The sequence below is a fragment of the Miniopterus natalensis genome, chromosome 13, assembly GCF_054644295.1.
Source record: "Miniopterus natalensis isolate mMinNat1 chromosome 13, mMinNat1.hap1, whole genome shotgun sequence".
Classification (NCBI taxonomy): domain Eukaryota; kingdom Metazoa; phylum Chordata; class Mammalia; order Chiroptera; family Miniopteridae; genus Miniopterus; species Miniopterus natalensis.
Window position 1 is genome coordinate 32,803,592 of NC_142093.1, and position 20,139 is coordinate 32,823,730.

General features: G+C 34.9%; 1 protein-coding gene across 4 annotated transcripts in view; it reads right to left on the reverse strand.

The window, feature by feature from the left end:
* The window catches only part of USP34 (ubiquitin specific peptidase 34), a 183,752-nt gene that overhangs the window by 4,237 nt on the left and 159,376 nt on the right, over window positions 1-20,139 (reverse strand). For 2 of the 4 annotated variants that reach the window (XM_087823585.1, XM_087823584.1), the window contains 9 exons: window positions 17,472-18,106; window positions 15,334-15,491; window positions 13,623-13,701; window positions 11,974-12,100; window positions 11,185-11,292; window positions 10,001-10,105; window positions 9,760-9,884; window positions 8,648-8,771; window positions 1,046-1,125 (listed from right to left, as the gene is read on the reverse strand). In XM_087823585.1, coding sequence (XP_087679711.1) covers window positions 1,046-1,125; window positions 8,648-8,771; window positions 9,760-9,884; window positions 10,001-10,105; window positions 11,185-11,292; window positions 11,974-12,100; window positions 13,623-13,701; window positions 15,334-15,491; window positions 17,472-18,106 — 1,541 coding nt within the window. The remainder of the gene's footprint in view (window positions 1-1,045; window positions 1,126-8,647; window positions 8,772-9,759; window positions 9,885-10,000; window positions 10,106-11,184; window positions 11,293-11,973; window positions 12,101-13,622; window positions 13,702-15,333; window positions 15,492-17,471; window positions 18,107-20,139) is intronic. The other 2 variants (XM_087823588.1, XM_087823587.1) reach the window with 2 other exon arrangements.

Genomic DNA, 20,139 nt, shown 5'->3' on the forward strand with positions numbered 1-20,139 from the left:
TCTGAATGTCTACTAAGTACTAAACCATGTAATCAATGTGTCTAGCCTTCAAAGATTCCTACTATAGAAACCAAAATGACATTTCTTCAGGGGACAGAAATGACTCAGACAAAGTCTCTGCACTTGAGGAGCTTGCAGTTAGGGACAATGAGATAGAGAAACAACTATCACAGTACCAAGTGACACACATCCATTAGGAGAATATACAGAGCACTATTGCCTGGGCAGGAGGTTGGACCAAAGTAATTCACTATAACATGGGTAAAGGTTTATGCCAAAGGAAGGTTAACAAACTCATCTCTTTCTCTGGAAATGAGCAGATGCAACTAGGCAGGAAAATAATAGTTTTTTTCAGAGTCTAAAAGAGTGGGGATCCTTTATGCCTGACCTAAGGAATGAGCCCAACCTCAGGACCAATCTGATTTCTCCCCCTCTCCTTGACATTCTCCCTCCACAATTTAACAAGTCGATGTTTAGGTGCCCACTCTATTTTAAGAGGTTGGCTCTCAGATACTTAAGGTAGGAAGGGTACAGTGTTTTCTGTTCTCAATGAGATTGTTAAGAAAACATGCACATCAGATTTGAAAACTACTTCGAAGTTAACAGATAAGAGTTCAAGGACAGACTGCTGAAGTAGTTTCTGCTAGAGCTTTTGGAATGGTGGAGGGAGCAGCAACGGTGGAGGGGAGCAAGAGACAGATGGGGGCAGGGTAGGGAGAGCAAGAAGTGGCGTATGTATTTCCCTAATATCTCCTTGTTTTGGATTTTTACCACAACTACTGATATTGACCCACAAATGAGGCATTCAATTATAAACAGCTTATGTGAAATACCCTGTGATACAAATCTACTGAAGTAAAAAACTTCAAAGAACTAGATGCCCAGTGCTTAGTAGCTATTATTTCCTTAATCATAGATTACCTACCAAGATTTCTAAAATATCCCCAGTATCAAGCCAGCTTTCATCCCATTGTTTCTAAAATCACTGACCGTATGGGTCAAATAAGATTAAAGACCAAATCATCTAAAACTCAATTTTCTTTACCTGAGTCTGGCATAGCTCAGTCCAAAGTTTGGGGAACAGTGCAAGATGAAGAGGCAAACCTTCATAGGCAACTAGGATACCTAATATTTGAAAAGAAATCAGAATAGGTTATAAATTGCACTACTGAGGTACTGACTGCAATGCAGGTACAATATAATAGCTATTTCTACTCATAACTAGGCATATTTTCCACATGTTTTAGGAATATGTAAAATACTTAAAGGGAAGAATTCATTCCAATGTTTTAACCAGTTAAATAATTTAGAATGCAGTACACTTTGAACTTATTTATATCCCACACCTCATTCCTGGTCAGAAGGATCTGAGGCAACTTAAACCAATTCTGTTCTTTGAGTACTGGAGCTTTATTTGGGACAGTTTAGTAAAGGTTACTGCCAAGTGGTTCCAAAGCTTTCTTGAATTAAGACACCACTCTGCCTATTAGAAAATTTTCATGCAATAGCTAGACTGCAAGGCGGAGTATCTGTCTGTGTGTGCTCAGGAGCACTTTCATAAGGTCAAAAAGAGGATATTCAGAATTAGAGAACATATTACTTCCTCTTTTACCTTCTCTAAAGATAGGGAGAGGTAAACACTGCTCTGAGTCTAACAGCTTCTAGCCCTGTCTCCAGGATCCTTTGGATAGACCATACTTAGCTGTATGTCAGTGTGCTACCCTTTCCTCTTCTTGACTGTTCCAGATGTCAAGTATGTCTTTAAGAAATCCATTCCCGTACCCTATGCCCTACCACCTCTCAAAACACAGAAATTGCGATAACACAGTTTGAAATTAATTTCCCATACTCCGCACTCCCACCCTTAGGAAAAGTATAATCATGGAGGAGAAATACAGTAAAAGCTACCTCCTCTGTTAAACAAAATTGTAAGTTAGACCTGAAGTCAGCAAACTTTTCTGTAAAGGGCCAAGCAGTAAATCTTTTAGTCTTTGTGGCCATATGATCTAACTACTCAACTCTGCAGAGGCACTGTGAAAGCAGTCACAGGCAACACTAAATGAATGGGTGTGGCTGTCTTTCAACAGAACTTGAAGACTGAAATTTAAATCTCATGTGGTTTCATGTGTCACAAAATATTTAGAATAATCTAGTTGTGTATGTGTTTTTTAAACTACCTAAAAAGCAAAACCCCTCTAAGCTTGCAGGTAGCTCACTGGTTATACAATAGCAGCAGCATGCAGGCTTCTGTTTGCAAACCTCTGAGTTAGACCAAAGATTTGAGAAAATTTTGGAAAGGGAAGTCAGATCAGTTACCCAATTGAGCCATCCAAAGATGCCTCAACTCCCTTTTGTAGGTAAGCCTATTTATTTTCCTGTCAAGATTAATCCCTTTATAAAGACCCAAGGAAACTCTATCATCTTTCTCCTTTATCCAATATGCATAAGCAAACAAGGGCATGTCAACAAAACTGTTGGTTACAGGGAAGAAAGCATCTATACCCCTATATCCCAGCATCATAATTACCCATAAAAGTAGAGCAGGGGCTGGCAAACAATGAATGGCCCACACCATATTTCTGTATGGCCATGTGAGCTAAAATGAGCTTTCACATTTTTAAAGAAGTATAAAAAAACAACAGCCAAACAAAGAATATGCGACAGAGATCACATATGGCCTGCAAACCTAGAATATTTAATATCTAGTCCTTTTGCACAAAGTTTGCCAGCCCTGAACTAGAGGCTGCCCTAACATAAACCCTCTTATGGAAAGCAGATTGTATACTACAATTTATATTTCTCTGGTCTTTATTCTTTTTTCTCCAAATACCCAGCAAAGTAAAACAATCTTTATTCCTATTTTCCATTAACTACCAAAAAGCCAATACTACCACAACAAACAAAAAAACCCCATGGGGGCACTCTATAATCTAGATCACTTTCAATGATATTCTGATGCAAATATCTTTATTTTTTGTGAGGAAGCAAAACACATACTGGCATCTCCTGTGCTAGGTATGTCGGATAATCACACTTTTTTGGGAGGCATTAGCCTCATTTTCGCCCCCTTTTTTGGATGAGGAAATTATCTGAGAGATTATGTAATCTGCTCAGGTTCATTCCAAATGCCCGTAAGCAATATACTTATGTCTACCCCAGATTTATCTGATTCTAAATCATGGGTTTGAGGTAGTAATTATGTATTCTTGTAATCCAGTTAAGATCACGCATATTTATTAATATAAAAACTATTTTCCCTGAGCCATCTTGTATACCACTCTGGAAAACATGCCCACAGTAAGCTAAGGAAACCTCTTTCATAGTCTAACCTATTCCCTTTTCCGAGTGGCACCTCCTTTGGAAGGAAGGTCATTCCTTCAGAGCAACAGTTTCAGTTTCTTTCTAGCATCTTCACAGAACACTGAGGACCAGGTGTATCTTGGCTCTGTGACTCACGGTAGAGACCAATACCATTCTACTCCACACACTCCTCCAATACCTCCTGGGGAGTCTCACTTACTGGGTGGAAAGCACAGGGAGATGCAATCACCAAAGTTCTCAGGCACATATCTAAGCTTTGTCTCAGTAAAATGGGATGGGCAGGCCTAAAAGCTACTAGCTTCTGAACATTTATCTTTCTTCATCCCCTAGTCACAAAGGAACTAATATACAATAATCAACAACTGTTGCAAACATACCTTTTCTTCATTACTAACACCTTATACCATAGACACTGCTGGGTGTATTAAAAGAAAAATCTTTTAAAAACTGCTTTTGTAGGTAAAATGGAGTTCAGATGATTGCTGTGAGGATGAAACATTGCGTATGTATATTTACTAGTTAGGGTTTCTCCTATCTGAATTGTGTTACGATTCTCTGTCTAGTTTTCTATAGGAGTATTTACCATATCCCAGCATTATCCACAGGAAGTGATAGCTTTAGCCAATGGATGAAAGGCCCATAACTAATACTCCACTGCGAGACTGAATCACCAAGACATCCTAGCCTAAGACTATCACACATCTGATGCTTCTAATTTCCCTTGTCTGACTTCAAACCACCAAATAACCTACTGTTGTGCTTCCCATGTAGGTTACTGGAAAAAATCTGCTGGTCCTACCACAGAATATTCAGATACCTGTGCCAGTTCTTTTTCTATGTAAATTAACAAATTGGTATAATAAGTAGAATTATAAATATGTTTATTAAATATAATTACCATGTATTAGCCTAGGATAAAGGGATTTGCATTTGGTGGACTGGTAAAAGCTGGCTTCTGATCTGCACTAAATGATTGGCCCTGTTCTGAAGTATATTCACCTTAAGAAGCCTCTTTGGAAACGGCTAACCAGTTGCTTACCCAATCAGTACCACCTTGACATCACAAAAAGGTAAAGCATGAACCAGTGCTGTGCTTTTAATAATTTGAAATTTTAACATGTTTACTTTTACCAACTATACTAATTTTTTAATTCTAGAGATTTGAAGATTATGGATTTTCTAGGTACATCATAATGTTACTTGCAAGAAAATCCATTTTTTTTTTTTTTACTTTTGGTTATTAATGCATTAGGCAAACTTTCCAAAACAATGTTAAATAATAAAGGTGTTATTAGATTCTTGTTTTGTCTCTGAAAATTATTTAACTAAATGATGAAATCTAAGGACCCGTTAAGTTTGATTCTTGAGCATCTTGTTAATTCTGCATAAACTATACAGAACCTAAAAAAATGGTATTAGAATTTGCAGTACAAGTTTTCTATATTACTTTAAACTCTTGTTGTTTCCCAAATACAAAATCTCCATCCCTCCCTTCTCTCTCCCTCTCTAAAAAAATTTTTTAAAAACCAAATCTTTAAAAATACATTGGTTAAAAAAAGTGTAGTCATGTTCTGCATAGTTTTCCAATTTATCTTTTTCACATAACCCACGGTCAATTCCCACCCTTTTATTTTAAAAGCTAAACTTTGGTTTACTTAACTAAGCTTCTGTTAATGGACATTGGGTTGTTTCCAATTTTTACTTAACACTAAGTGGGGGGGGGGGGGGATCCTATGTATATTGTTGTACATGCTTATGAGTAGAGTAGGGTGGATTTCTAGATCTAGTATTGCTGTATCAAAGGGCATGAACAATCTAAATTGATAATGCCAAAGTGCCTCTCCAAACTGACTATGCTGTAAGATCGTTTCTTTTCCCCAAACATGCATATTATCTAAACTTTAGCAGTTGAAAAAAAAAAATTATTTGCTTTCTTTATATATTAAGGTTGGGCAACTTCTTATATGGTTACCAAACATGTACTGTGTGTGTGTGTGTGTGTGTATACTGCTTATTCATGGTGTTTGCTTATTTTAACTTTATATTCTTTACCATCATACTGAATCCTAAACACTCTTTGTTATTTGGCAATATTAGCCATTTATCTGTTATGAATGCAAATATTTTTCCCATTAGTTGTTTGTATTTTCATTCACTTTATGGCATTTTAAAATATATAGTATTTTTAATTTTTATGTAGACAAAATTTTCAGTTTCTTATTGTTTCTGGGTTTTGTTTCCAGCGTTAAGATGGCCTTTCAAATCTCAAGGTGGTATCTGCATCATTCTATATTTTTCTCTAATATTTCTATGATTTTACTTTTAACAATTAAATCATTAATCCTCCTGGAATGTATTTTGGTCTAAGGAGTGAAGCAGGTATTAAAGTCTCCTGGGCCTTCTCTCCAGACAGCTAACCAATTATCTCAATACCACACATTCACCATTGATCTGATGTGTCCTCATATATCCTTATATTTGTTTGGGAGCTCATTTTTCCATATCTGCATCACATGGTTTTAATGTAATGTGACTTTTATGTAAGAAAGGAGAAAAATAATCCATACTTGCTGTTTTTATGCAAAAAAAAAGATAAAAAATAAAAGTGGTAGGAGGCTGTGAGTGATACGATGATGTGTACCTTTTGATATTGTTTTGAATTGTGAACTACATATATAATAAATACTAAAAAATAAAACAAATTACTGTATCTTTAATAAGTATTTAGAAATCAATAGTGCTAGTCCCTCTTACTATTCTTCTTTGTCAGAACTTTTCTAGCTAAACTCTGCTATTTTAATATCAAAATATTGTGGTTTCAGTTACTTCACATGGCAGTCAATAGGTTTGTTCACCCTCCCTGAATTCTCTTCCCACTTGTCTCCCCTAAACCCATGCCTGACTGTCCTCACTTCAAAAGTACTTCCACCCTCCCTTTGTTTACAATTCAGTACTTGCGACTCTATCCCCTGCAATTCTAATCTACAGTTATTAAATAATTCCTTTTTATCCCCTAACAATCTTAAAATCTGCTCAGTTACCAAAATAAGAATTACCACAAAGACTTTTCTTCAAAACTGGAAATAACCTGCAATCCAGTATTGGTCTTGAGACAATCTTATCTGTGGATGGTGGTCACAATATTCTGGGTCCTTGGTTGATCTAACTTCAAAACTCAAATGAGTAAGAATATAACCAATTTAAACTTACCCTTCCCTCTCCTTATCGCCAAATATAATTTCCTGAAGAAATTATACAAATTAAAACTCCCAATTAACTCTCTGCTCTCCATTACATTCCTAGATGCCTCTCCCTGGAAATAATCATTTCAACTAGAAGGAGGAGTTAACTTTAAACAGTGAGGCATAATCTCTACATTTACAAGAGGCATAAGGAAAGCAATGTTTTTAGGTCTTTGTCTTCATATCTGATTTTCTGCATTAACTAAGATCTAACCATGAAAATTTTTTATCCTGCTCATTTGTGAACGTCTTGGTTTCTATTTAGAGTTGTGCTATTCAATACACTAACCGCCAGCCACACCTGGCTCTTTAAATTTAATTTGGTTAAAATTAAAAAAATAAAAATTTAGTTCCTTAGTCATACTTCAAGTTCTCAACACTCACATATGACTAGTGGCTATCATATTATGGATGGTGATGCAGATGGAGACTACTTCTCTGTCCTTGTAGGAAGTTCTATAGATAATGCATATGTAGAGAACTAAATACCATGAGGTAGCATCAACAGTGCTTCATGGTTGTAAGAGTGGTGAGAGTCTAAAATATTATGCAAGTTGATCCAGCTAAGTGTGTTGTCCTTTTCCCCTCTCCTCCTCCCCTCCATGTTTAACTTCCCTGAAACTGTGTATTTGTGCTGATAAGGAATACAGTTCCAAACAGGGTAGAACATTTATTATTTGATAAGAGCTATTCAAGTAGCTAAAATAGCTCCTCACATAATTTTTGGTATAAATCATATGAACACAATTACCAAGAACTTTTCTTAAGGTCAGCATCTTTAGAAGTCCCCCTCAAGACTGTGTTACTAAGTCTCCTGAATATTCTTTCACATCTGATCACTGCCACTGCTAGGATTTTGCTTTTTACCAAGTGCTACAACCCAACTGTGCAATCATAAAATGGCCAATCTGAGCATATCCTTACCCCTCCCACCACCCATGCTGGCACCTCAGCCACACACACACACACACACACACACACCAACTAAGGGTAAGAGGTGGAAAAAACAACCTTTCAAATCTGAAGATGCTCTAATCACTTACCAATAAGATGGGTTTTTCTGAAGAATTATCCCTGACAGCTGTTACCACTTCCTTCTTCTTGGATAATGAAACCTAAGGTACATTCACAGCTTTTGCCCTACCGATAATGAATCAAAACCTTTTCCACAGGAAGGAAGAGGTTGTGATTGAGAAGGAGCGGAAGGGGACTTCTAGGGTATGGTAATATTCTATTTCTTGACCTGGGTGATAATTCCATGAATACTTTACTTCCCACGCTCTGAAATAAAACTAAAGAACACTGGAGAGGATCCTGGATCATCCCTAAAGAAGCAAGACACACAGAGCCTAAGAACTCTTGAGGTCCTGAGATAGGGGACACCTGGAGGAGGGTTACATGTCTTCCAAAGACTTATCAGCTAAAAATGTCACCCAAAGGGAGCATTCTCTAACAGCTCTCAGACACATCCTTGGAGAGACAATATTACTTATTAAGTAATTAAGAGTTTTCTTCCCCCTTCAGAATTCACTGATGGTTTTGTTTTCTACTTCTCACATATTCCTTTTCAAATTTCCCTTCTTACTCACCTCCTCTATTTTATGAGACTTACCTCCTAATTATCTCATATATGCACCTCTGCTTCACCCTAGCAAGCCTACTCAGCTTGCTCTTGGTGTTACCAGCTCCAAAGCACAGCTGGCACTATAGATCTCAACTTACCCTCAAGATCAGGGCTGGGGATATCCATCTAAGCCTGTCTCCCTAAGCAGAGCAGTTTTTGTTTTTTGTTTTTAAATTCTGCTGGGCAGATGGAGGAGGACTTGGGCTTCTATGCACAAAAGTGAGCAGCCCTACTCCACACTTTATAGGCCAGCTGAAACTCTGGGCAGAACTATTCAATGGAAACCAGTAAGTTGGTGTTTTCTTAATAAAAATAAAAGTGTTCCCAAGAATAATTAATATTTTTAAACATTCACTTTAAAAAATAAAAAAAGGATTGTCTCATTTTTTTCCTCCCCTTTCTGAATGGCTAGGGGCTTAAAATAATTCAGTGGAATTTACTGCTCATCTTTTATACTTACTCAGCTTAACTAATGTTTCAGTAAATTTTTCACAGTTGATTGCAACTCGGCATAATAGATGGATGAATTGATGATAAGAAAAGAAGTAGTCTAGCAGCATACGATCATAAACGTCATCTTTGCCCTGAAGGTTAAAGATGATAAAATGGTTGCACTTAAATTGTATAATAAATTAAAGAGCATATTTTGTGCAAATGTAATAAATTTAAACTAAAAAGCTGATTAAATATTTAAATTCTATAAGAACCTAGTTTTAATTTCCAAGTTTCTAGTAATGTTAAGATATTAACTGTCACAAATTTATTTTCAGTGTGCAAATTAAAATTACCCATTATTTCTATATACTTTAATAAAGTAAAATTATTATAAGAGTTTAAAATGTGACACTTTAACTCTACAGACATATAATCAAGAATAAATTAAATTTGATTTTTGAAATAGATTCCATATTATTTCTGTAATAGTTACTACAGTGTTAATTATTTTTAATAGTTTATCTTATAAGAACTTAAGTATATTTAAGATACAAAGAGAGTGGGCAAGGGAGAGTGTGAATGAAGCGGGTTGAGGATAAAAGGGGGAAAATTGTTTAAAAAATGTTGAAACTAAAATAAATTATCCTGTACCTTCTCTCCATAATCTAGAATTAGTATTATTTTAGAATAAGCGTTAAGAGGACAAAAATCAGACTACAAATAATGATAAATCTATTAATTTTGATACAAGGCTTAGGTCAAAGGATTATAATTAAAGGGAAGTAAGAGAAGTCATTGACTATGTGGCCAAATTTAAACAATAGTAAATACCTAACTTGACTTTTCAGGTTTAGATATATGACCCAGTTATAATTTAGCCTAGTAACAAACACTAATAAGTTTTTCTATTAGGGTAGTTTTTGAGGGGGGAAAAAACTTACTACTTGTGCTTATTGTTGATTTTGCAAATATTAAACCAACATTTCAGAGCACTTTAAGGAAAAGTCCAAATGAATCTAAATCTTTTTAGGATCCACAAAATGGTCATTTAAGTCTAATATACTCATAACTGCCAGAGGGGAAATTTCAAATTACTATGTACTATAGAAACATGGTTTTCCTGGCATCCCAACATACCTTACTGGTTTCCACCATTGTGGGCAAGAGGCACATATTGAGTTCAGGGCGCGGAGGCCGAATATTGCTTTTCCCTCCTATTAGCTTGATATTTTCTCGACAAGGGAAATAAGGTCCAAGAGACACTAAGACATTAAAAGTGTACAATAAGAATAAATGGAAAAAATAAATCTCCATGTTTCAGTGTGCAGAAAGATTAAATGCCAACCATATTCAAGTACTGGGCTAGATGAATACGTACTTGGTATATTACTGTGATGGTATGTACAATGGTTGTGTTGTAGAAATGGAACCAGAGTATGAAGAAAGTCATGGGGACTCAAAAGCACAAGTTCCTTGAGGACATCTGAAAATAAAAACACAATTTGGGTATTAAAAACTGGAGTATGTCTACATGTTACTTTCAAACTCACAAACCCTTTTTGAGTGACTAGCTGCAGTGTGGCAGCTGTGAAGTTTTAATCAGTCTAAAACTGTTTTAGCTCCTGACACCACAAGAAATTTTGTCTGATGCTCAATCAAATCTGGATCAGCAGAGTTATTAACCACAAAAGGGCCATCATTTATGAACTAAAATTTAAAACTATTTTTTTGTGTATTATTTATCCAAGAGAAACACCATGTAGCAGCACACTGAGAGAAGTATTTAATGCACATTATGTGTCTTTATAAAATCAACCAAAGAAACATATCAAAGAATCTAAGGCTCAGAGTTCTTCAAATCCAAGGAATAATCCTTAATCTACTTTTGATACTTCATAATGCTAGCTGGACTGATTCACATTCTCTAATCACAGGGGTGTAAAGCTCATGACCACAGACTAGTGGTAGAGATTTTGGCTATCAGAGATTACCACCATGCGCCTCTCTCCTCTTGCTGGAGAAGGATAGGCCAGTAATTCCACAGACCATCAGGTCAATGCTTGCCAAGACTGACTGCTGATACATGACAGCCAATCCATGTTATTTTGAGAAATTGTTATAGGCAGTTATATTCTCTAAAGATGACTTTAAAGTGGCTTCTAAGCCACAATTCAATATAAATTTTCAATGAGGGGGTCCTTTAACAGGCACAAATTATTACTTTATTTTGAATATGCAATCAATAAAAAGGTAAAAATACTTAGGAGTCTATGAACAGCTACTATGAAGTATCTTTAGGCAAAAGAACTCAGTAAAATAATCACCACAACCCTTTACAATTCTCCAGATATATTAAGTGAACTGTCCATGATCATATAGGTAATTACTGGCATGTTAAGAAATAAAATTCGATTTTCTTGCACTTTGGCCAATGCAAGTTACACATAAAAAGCACAACTGTCTTTCCAAACCCTACAGAACATCACATTTTACAAAAAAATAATCCCACAAAAATGTTCTTTCACTAGGGTTTTACACAGGTATAGTTTCTAAGTAACTTACCGATACAGGCATTTCTAAGTTCTGGAGGGCTATAGGAATTAAGAAGAGTTAAGAGTTTATGGGCAAATTCAATTCGCTCCTGCCACTGAATTAATGCCTGTTTCACATCTGCAAATACAAAAACACACATAAATATGCCATTTGAGATCAAACCTCCTCACAATTATTTTCTATGTAAACTAGAGAATACTAACACTGAGAAATTCAAATTAATTACATAAACATCTTGGGTAAAACCTATGACTCTCTTCATGAGATGGCTACTGCTGTTAAACCTGCTAGATTTCTTAAAGCATGGATTTTAGTGATGAATATATCCTATTTTTAAAAGAAATTTATATGAAGTACGGAGTTCACTCTATCTTACAGGGGCACAAAAGAGATACTTTTATAGTTATTTCTCTTGAAACTAAAATGATCTAATCTAAGCCATGAAGTTTCATGCTTGGAGAACCTTCACAAAACACTCATGTTGTAACTGTGCTAAAAATGTTTTCCAGTCTCCTGTATCTTAACTCTTATAACATGCCTATTTTTTTGGTAGGTATAAAGAAAACAAAAAACAGCATTCCAGTCTTATATCAGGAGGTCATAATAAACAGTCCCTGATGATTAGTTGGCAACAACCCCATCTTCTGTGACTAGAGATAAAAACAGATTCTCTGAACCAAAAGGTCTAAATACCTTATTTTGCTCTTTAACAGTTGAACTAATAACAACTACAACAACCCAACAACAACAAAAAAAGAGAAAGAAAAAGAAAAAAGAAAGAAATAGGGATAGCCAAACCTTTTCTCTGAAGATATGGGCGTGTAGACTTCAATACCGAAAGGAAAATTGACAGAAGTTCTACTAAGTCTCCAGTCACATGGCAAGCTGTGGCTTCATGATACATCATGTGCAGCGTGTTGAAAGACTACAAGTGATTTAAAAAATGGAAAACTTCATTTCATTTTTACTTTATTGAGCCACAAAACTGTAGTGCTCATTCCCTAGACAGATGTTTTTAGACTCAGACTATGTATATGCATATGAACACAAAGCAAATGTATTTGCTTTTTATCTAAAAGTCAAATTCTCATTCAGCTCTTTTAAAATACACAACAGTCCTTACACTTCAGAGCTCTGATATTTTGTGTACACATTTTAGTCTGAAGGAATAATTTGTTTAATCACATTTTTCTTCTTTTTATTACTGGTTGCTCTAAGACTATAAGCCTTAGAGATTATAAGGCAGCAGGCAACAAAAGGAAGTTTAGGGAGAATATAAAACAACTTTAACCAACTTTTCAGGGCTTCTGAAGGAAGAAAATGGTGACATGGCTGTCAGCCATACTCAAAAGAAAGAGGTAAAAGAGCTCAAAAAGGTAGGAATTCCTTGAATCATACTGGTTTGTTAAATCTATTAACTCCTCTGAACTCTATTAGCTTAATTAAAGTAAGATTTTCGCCCCCCCCTTTCATAGCATCTTTTTTTCTAATCCTCTTGGTCAGTTCAAATTCATAGCCTAGAATCTGTGGCAGTACACAATCTGAACGATGTACTTGTGCGACACTTAACCTGTAAACTGTGAAGACAGGAACCCTGTCTGTCTTGTTCACTGCTGTATCCCCAGTGCCTAGCACAATGCCTGGCACAGAGTAGACATTCAAACATCTGTTGAATGAAAGAATGAAATTCTCACTACCGCTCTTCACATACCTTTTGTTTTAGCCAAACAGAAATAGTTGGCATTTCTCATACACAATCAAAACTTTCTTGCCCCTGTGCCCATTAAGTCATTTATCTAAATGCTCTTCCACTTAATCATTCCAAGACCAAATTCTTCAAAGTACAGTTTCAAACACATTGTATTCCTATTCTACCATACCATTAACTGACAGAAATTACCCTACCTCTTAATCTCACAGTACCCTTGGCATATACTCTTCCATCTTACCTCCATTAGTAGACTAAAGGTTACAATGGGCCTCTGTGGCCTTAAAATCATCTCACAGGATGTATGTTCAAGAATTATGGGAAGAATGAATGGCTGGTTTTAACCACCTTATAACAGTCTCACTGGCTATCTCTTACGATGCTAATCTGAGTTTCTTAACTCTACCAAATAAGTGCACTCTTGAGAAACTGTGTTTCCTTGATTAAACCATATGAATTTCTTCTGTTTCTATCCTTACAAATAAAATGCATAAAACTAGTCTATTTCAAGTGGTTGTTCTAAATACTAACTGAGGGGGAGAAGAACTACTATGGAAAATGTAAACAGCACCCTAAGAACTGTGACCTCATTATTCTCTGAATATAAATTAGCATTTACTATCTGTATAAAATCCAAATACCTGTAAAACACTCTACAATAATAAACTCTTAATCTCCACAAAACAAGAAATCTTGGTGAGAAAATTTAAATGAAATAAATCTACAATAAAATAATTACCTCAGTCATCAGGATTAACCCTCGATTAAATACAACAAGAAGTCTGTCTTCATCAGATTCTAATAGTATTCTGAAGGCACTAGAAGAATACATAAAGTCTAATTTGAGGATTCTGAATCAGAACAGAACACTTTGCTGATAAAAAACAAAACAAAAAACAAAAACCAGAAGTATACTGTCATTTAGGCTCTCTACATTCCTACCTATAGAAAAGAAACTACTGCATCTATTTCTTAATAGTGCAATAAAAGGAAATATTAAATATGAAACCCTCTAAGTAACTTAAAAGTTATTTCTAACAGTATCTAGTCAACTCTTAATTTATCCACAATGGTGGAAGACAGGTGTAATAAGAATATTTTGAACGTTTTAATATAAAAAATGCTTATTTTTATAATGGGTTTATCTTCTAAATTATGCTAAGTTCTGGATAATAAAAAAATACACTTGTATTATCAAACCACTCATTAGGTGGTTATTGGGAAAAAATAGGAACATGAGGGGGAAAACATTAAAAACATGTGGCCTTAAAAATAATTTATATAATAATCACCAAAAGCCATTATTATTCTTGTTAACAGACCTTATTTCATTATTAAGTACTGAAAACTGCTGTTAAGTAGTACAACTGGAAATCCTTCCACTTTAAGAAAGCTCCAAATCTTTTATTGAAAATAAACTTTAAGTAGTAAATCTTGGGAAAACAATATATTCAAAATTAATGCCAATTTTTTAAAACAAATTTCTTTAAAGAGTCACGGCAAAAGCACTTTGTGTATTAATAAAAATTCAAATTGAAAAGTTTTCTGAAGAAGATAATCTGAAATAAGTATCTTGGGTTGAACAGCTTAAGATACTACAGTGTTCAACACTATGAACAAACAAAAAAACAAACAGATACAGGCAACAGAATGGTGGCTACTAGAATTACGGGGAGTAGGGGGAAGGTGAAGAGGGTAAAGCGGGTCACATACATGGTGACAGGAGGGGAGACAAGACTTGAGTGGTGAGCACACAATAGAGTATACAAATGTCATATTATAAAGTTGTACACATGAAATTTATATGTTATTTACCAATACTACCCCAATAAATTAAAAAAAAATTTTAAAGATATTATAGTATTCAAGAAAGTAATGCCAAGAAATGTGTGCCTAATAAAGGACATCACCTCCAAGTCTTAGATGTAATATATAGAAGTATTTTAAGAAATTAACCTCTACTTTAATTTGCTCTGAACAATTAATTGTAAAGATCATGATTTGTTTTGCCTAATTCCTATAGTTAAAAAAGACAGAGCGATCTGGGCTAAATAGAATAAAAAACGTTAACAGTGAGACTCATCCAAAGATGAAAAAAGCTGTTTCTGGAGGCCTCTAGAACTGACCTGGTTCAAGCATAAATTTGGATGATTGCCATAGAGGAAATGTCAAGCTTTAGGTAGAAGACTGTATATTAAGATTCCTTTCAACCTTAAAATTCTATAATTCTGATAAAACACAAACAATCCAAAACAAAACAAAACCTGTTCAAAAGTAGGTCATTAACTTTCAAAATATAAATTCTTCCAAGGGGACTAAATGCATAAATGCTTCCCCAATAACCTTACAAAATTGGTAAACTTTCAGTTATAATTTAAATTGGTAAAAGTATGGTCCCCATCCCCTCACTTGGCAAAACAAAACAAAAACCCCACAAAACATCTTTTTACCTTATTAAAGTAGTCCAGCAGGAGCGGCCATCTAAACAACGTAAGTAACAACTTATGGTTGTTTTCTTAAACTGTTTAATATCTTCTAATTCTTCGTCTCTCATATCTGGCCTCTGAGCTATAAACAGCTGCATCAAGTTAAACAGTTCTTCCACTGCCTAAAAAGAACAAATAAGCATTATGGTGATCTTTTTAATCCTACAACTTTTTATGTTACTTTTTTTATTTTTTAAATGTATCTTTATTGATTTCAGAAAGAGGAAAGGAGAGGGAGAGAGAGAAATAGAAACATCAATAATGAGAGACTCATTGATCTGCTGCAGCCCACAACCTGGGCATGTGCCCTGACCGGGAATCGAACCCCCATCTCCTGGATCCTAGGTCGATGCTCAACCGCTGAGCCACGCCCGGCTGGGCCTTACAACTTTTTAGAATGTGTGCTTCTCATTCTGAATGTTATGCTCACTAGCCAGCTCTTAAAAATTACACAAGTCTGATTACACTACCATTCAAGAATAGTTGTAAAATTAGCAATGAATTCTATTTTTATAATTTCATATATAATTCATTAAAAGAAAACCTCAAAATAGAATTTCAGAAAGATTAAAAAACTGTAAGTTAATATAGTTCAGTTTTAAGTCTTAATACTGTTTAAAGACCAAGTTTCGTAATTTCAGATGTGCATCCAGAGACGTGCTACAACAATCCTTTGCCCCCTTTTCTTTAATAAATGAGAAATCATTACTTTGTCACAAACATTTTACACCCCTCAATTAAGACCATTTCTGAGAAAACCCTTTGGTGCCAACATTTGGAATGATCTTTCTTGGTTGATGGATATTCAGTTCAGGTTACCTGGCAAAAACTGATTTAAGCACCATTTTCATCAAAATCTCTAAGAGATAAGTTCTACAATAAAAGCTGTTACATTTCATTGATGTCAAGGGCAAGAAGCAACATTAGGAGATATTCTCACTCACCCAGCAACCTTCAAAGGTATATTTAACTATGGACATGTTTAGTAATGAAATGAAGTATTGTTTATGTGAATGTCAAATCCATTTACTCTTAGTAATTCCTGTCCTGACCCCTAAGTCAGGCAGAACCTCTCATTCTTTTCCTTCTGTATTCTTATAGCCTTGGTTTTAAATGTTTCTTGGTACTCCATACAATCACTTTCTTTTCTTTATTATAGGCATTCTAACTCTTCACTGGGAATAGGTTATTCTTTCAAGGTGAGAAATTCTAAACACTTCACTACATTATGTCTAAAGAACAGTTATGGTCCTTTTTTTCCAACAGGAAAAAGGAGTACAGTACACAATTCAAGGCTACCAATCCTTAAAATACCCTTTATTTTTATTGAACTCTTAAATGTTGAATGTTTTGAAAAAGCTCTTCCTACTCCCCACTCCCACCATCTATTTAGCAAACTCAGAATATTAGCAGTTTGTGGCCTCTAAGTTCACAACAGCTTTAAAAAGGGTTCTGCACTCCCCTTCCAGGACTTATACCCTTAGTATAATTTTCCATTGACAATGGAGAGTAAAAGATAATAGTGAAAAGAAATATCCAGGAATGACAGCCTTATATGGAGGGGGGAAATTTTAATAAAAACCTAAAATAGTATGTAGAGAAAAAAAGAATCAGATTTAGACGGCATATATTTGTATTCTAATAGAGTCCTTAACCATTTCATTCACTTGAATGTAGTGTGAGAAAAAAATTCTAGGCAATCCTACAGCAAATATAAAAATATTGTCTACCTCACAACTTAGCTTAGCATAGAGAGCTTGATAATAAATATCAAAATAGTAAATACTTCCTTAAAACTGTAACACAAAGCTAACTTTTTTCATTAGGTACATATGAAGGACACATTTACAAAACCATAAATTACAATAAGTAAGTTCCACTAGAGAAAATTTCAACATCAATCTAAGAAAAACTATCCATATACTTATAAACTTTATAACCATAAAATATTTTACATGTTTTCAAGAAAACAAATACATGTCATCTTTAAGAATAAAGTTAGACTATACTCCTGTATTTTTTCACCACTTCCCAAGAGGGGAAAAACAGGTATTTCTATCCAACTTGAGGATACAGATATAAGGGTTATCAATTTTACTCACTCCAGGGTATTGGCTGGCATGTGGTGTGAGATTCTTAAAGGCCCACTGGATGTTCTGGTGAGAAGCCAGTTGTCGTGTAAATGCAGGAGACTGCTCACAGCAGAGCCTCAGAATGCCGTAGTAGGCAGGCAGCATCCCACGGTTAAAAAGCACCACATCCTGATCATCATGGTCAGCAAGGATGTAATTGAAGGCAATGTTCTTGGTTACCACTGGGTTCTGAACAATAAGGCGGATATTCTCTGGACAGTCAGCACACACATTGTACCAAAATGAAAGCAAAGCCTGTTTATTGTGATTTGTAGCTATTGCTGGCTCAGAAAGTTTAGGCTGGAAAAGGTTCCACAAATCCATGAAATATGTGGAAAACATCAGCTTCTCAGTTTTGGAAATTAAACAATAAGTCATAAAGCTAAAATAGGGCACTAGCTTTGTAGTGCCATGAACAGCAGCATCAACATAAAGTTTGGCTCTTGAGAGCAAACCAAGGAGCACGTTGTAGACCTGATGTAGGACTACTGTTGTGTCTGGACTGAGTGGAAGGTCACGGGTTGGGATGTGCAAAGACCTTGTTGACCGGAACATCTGGCGGAATGAATTGCTTGGTATAAGGGACACCAGAAGATAAGCTGCAGCTATAAAATGTAAAACAAAACTGTCAGATCCTTACATGATATAAAATAGACTGAAGAGCAGTCATTAAACACAAAGCCACTCTTCCCTTTAAAAATTAAAATGAGTAAAATTTTAGGGCTATAAACATCTCCTTTAATATCCTTCTGCTCTACCATTAGCCCCACAGAAAAATCCCAATGACTGATGAAAACAGACATCTTCCATTCTATTACTGTTATTTTTTAAGTGGAGACAACAATCGCATTAGCAGAAACAGCTTTAAATCTCTTTAGCTTTCCCAAGATGTAGTTTTCCCAATTATTTTATCATTTCATTTCTTCTCAGGAACAATATGGTTTAACAGGAAGAACACAGTATTTGGAACCAGAAGATCTACATAAGGCTGACGGACATGGTGAAATCATTTAATGTTTTAGGGTGTTAGTTTTCTTCTTTACAAAATAATGGTAAATTTACTTATATTACAAAGAGAGAATGAGATCTACTTAAAAGTCCTTTGTAATATATAAGATTAGATATATTCCAATTATAGAACATTAACTTTGGAAAATCTTTAACAGTCTTCTAGGCTAACCTTGCACACAAAAAAAGAATCTCTCCAACATACCTGAAAAATCTTATTAAGCCTATGCTGTAATTCTGAAAGGTTAATGACTTATTAGTTGAGTCCATCTGTAAAAGCAGTTACTATGAGCAAGGCAGTGAGCTAAGGACTTTATAAATATTATCTCATTTAATTCTCATAACCATCCCCAGAAGTAGGTGATATTACACTGGAAAATCTGAATCTTGGAGAAGTAAAGGCTAAGGTCACACAGATAAAAAAGTAGAGCCCATATTCAGCCTTGGGAAAGGATGATGATGATGACAATGGTAAAACAACAACATCAATAATAAGAATTGCTAACATTTATTGAATATTTCTGTTTAACATCATAACCTTATATAGTAAGCACTACTATTATTATCCCCACTTTCACTCAGACTACCCCTATTACACTGCTAGTGGCACAACTGGAATTCAAACCCAGATGGTCGGGTTCATGAGCTAATGCTTGTAAGATTCACTACAGAGCCTCTTCAAAGCTTCTAATGACTTAGTTTAACTCTCTATAATACACCTACTAAATTCTGTCTCCCACTATTCTACCAATAATTTGATAATTTCCATTGTGCTGCCAAAGCAAAAAAAGTCAGTGTTTCTAAAGTTAATTGTAAACTATTTTATAGATATATAAATTAAACTTTATTTCTGCACAATACTCCATTTCTATGTATTTCTTCACCTATATATTGCTCTGGTAGTCTATTTCCAGGATGGCTCAATTTGCTGAGTTTCAAATATAAAAAGCTGGCATATAGGTATCATCCTGATCAATTTTTGTATAAAACTGCAATTTAGAAAAGTCATTCATGATTAAAAAAAAAGTATTCAGTTGAACTTAGAGCAAATCTACTTCCATTTCTATGAGGCAACTCTTCGACTATTTTAAGACACTTATGTCTCAATTTTTCTTCTTTACTTTATACTAAACATTCTCAGTTATTCCTTAAAGTTATTTTGTAAGATTTAAAAGTAGTTCTTTGTAATCTTTCTTCTATACATGTTACTCTAATTTTTATTCTAAGTTATATTCATTCTATATCAAAAACCCTTTTTGACATTACTATAGTCTCCACTATAATACTTTAAAAATAATGCATTATAACTATTTCCTAACTGAACATCCAGCTTTCAACTTTTCACAACTATAAATAATGTGGTTGGGTATCCATATATTGGGTGACTTACTTATATACTGGAATCCCTGAAATTATATTACTGAGTTAAAAAGGGCAAAAAGATTTTAAGGATCTCATTACATACTGCTAAACTGCCTTTCATAAGGGTAATATTAACTTACGATGTCACTGCAATGCATGAGAATGCCGTTTCCTAAGCACTGTCATGAATATTAGCTGTAATGTCTAGCTAAAAAACATTTTTTGGCAGTGGAGGGGCTTGGCATAGGTTTTTAATTGTTCTATGTTC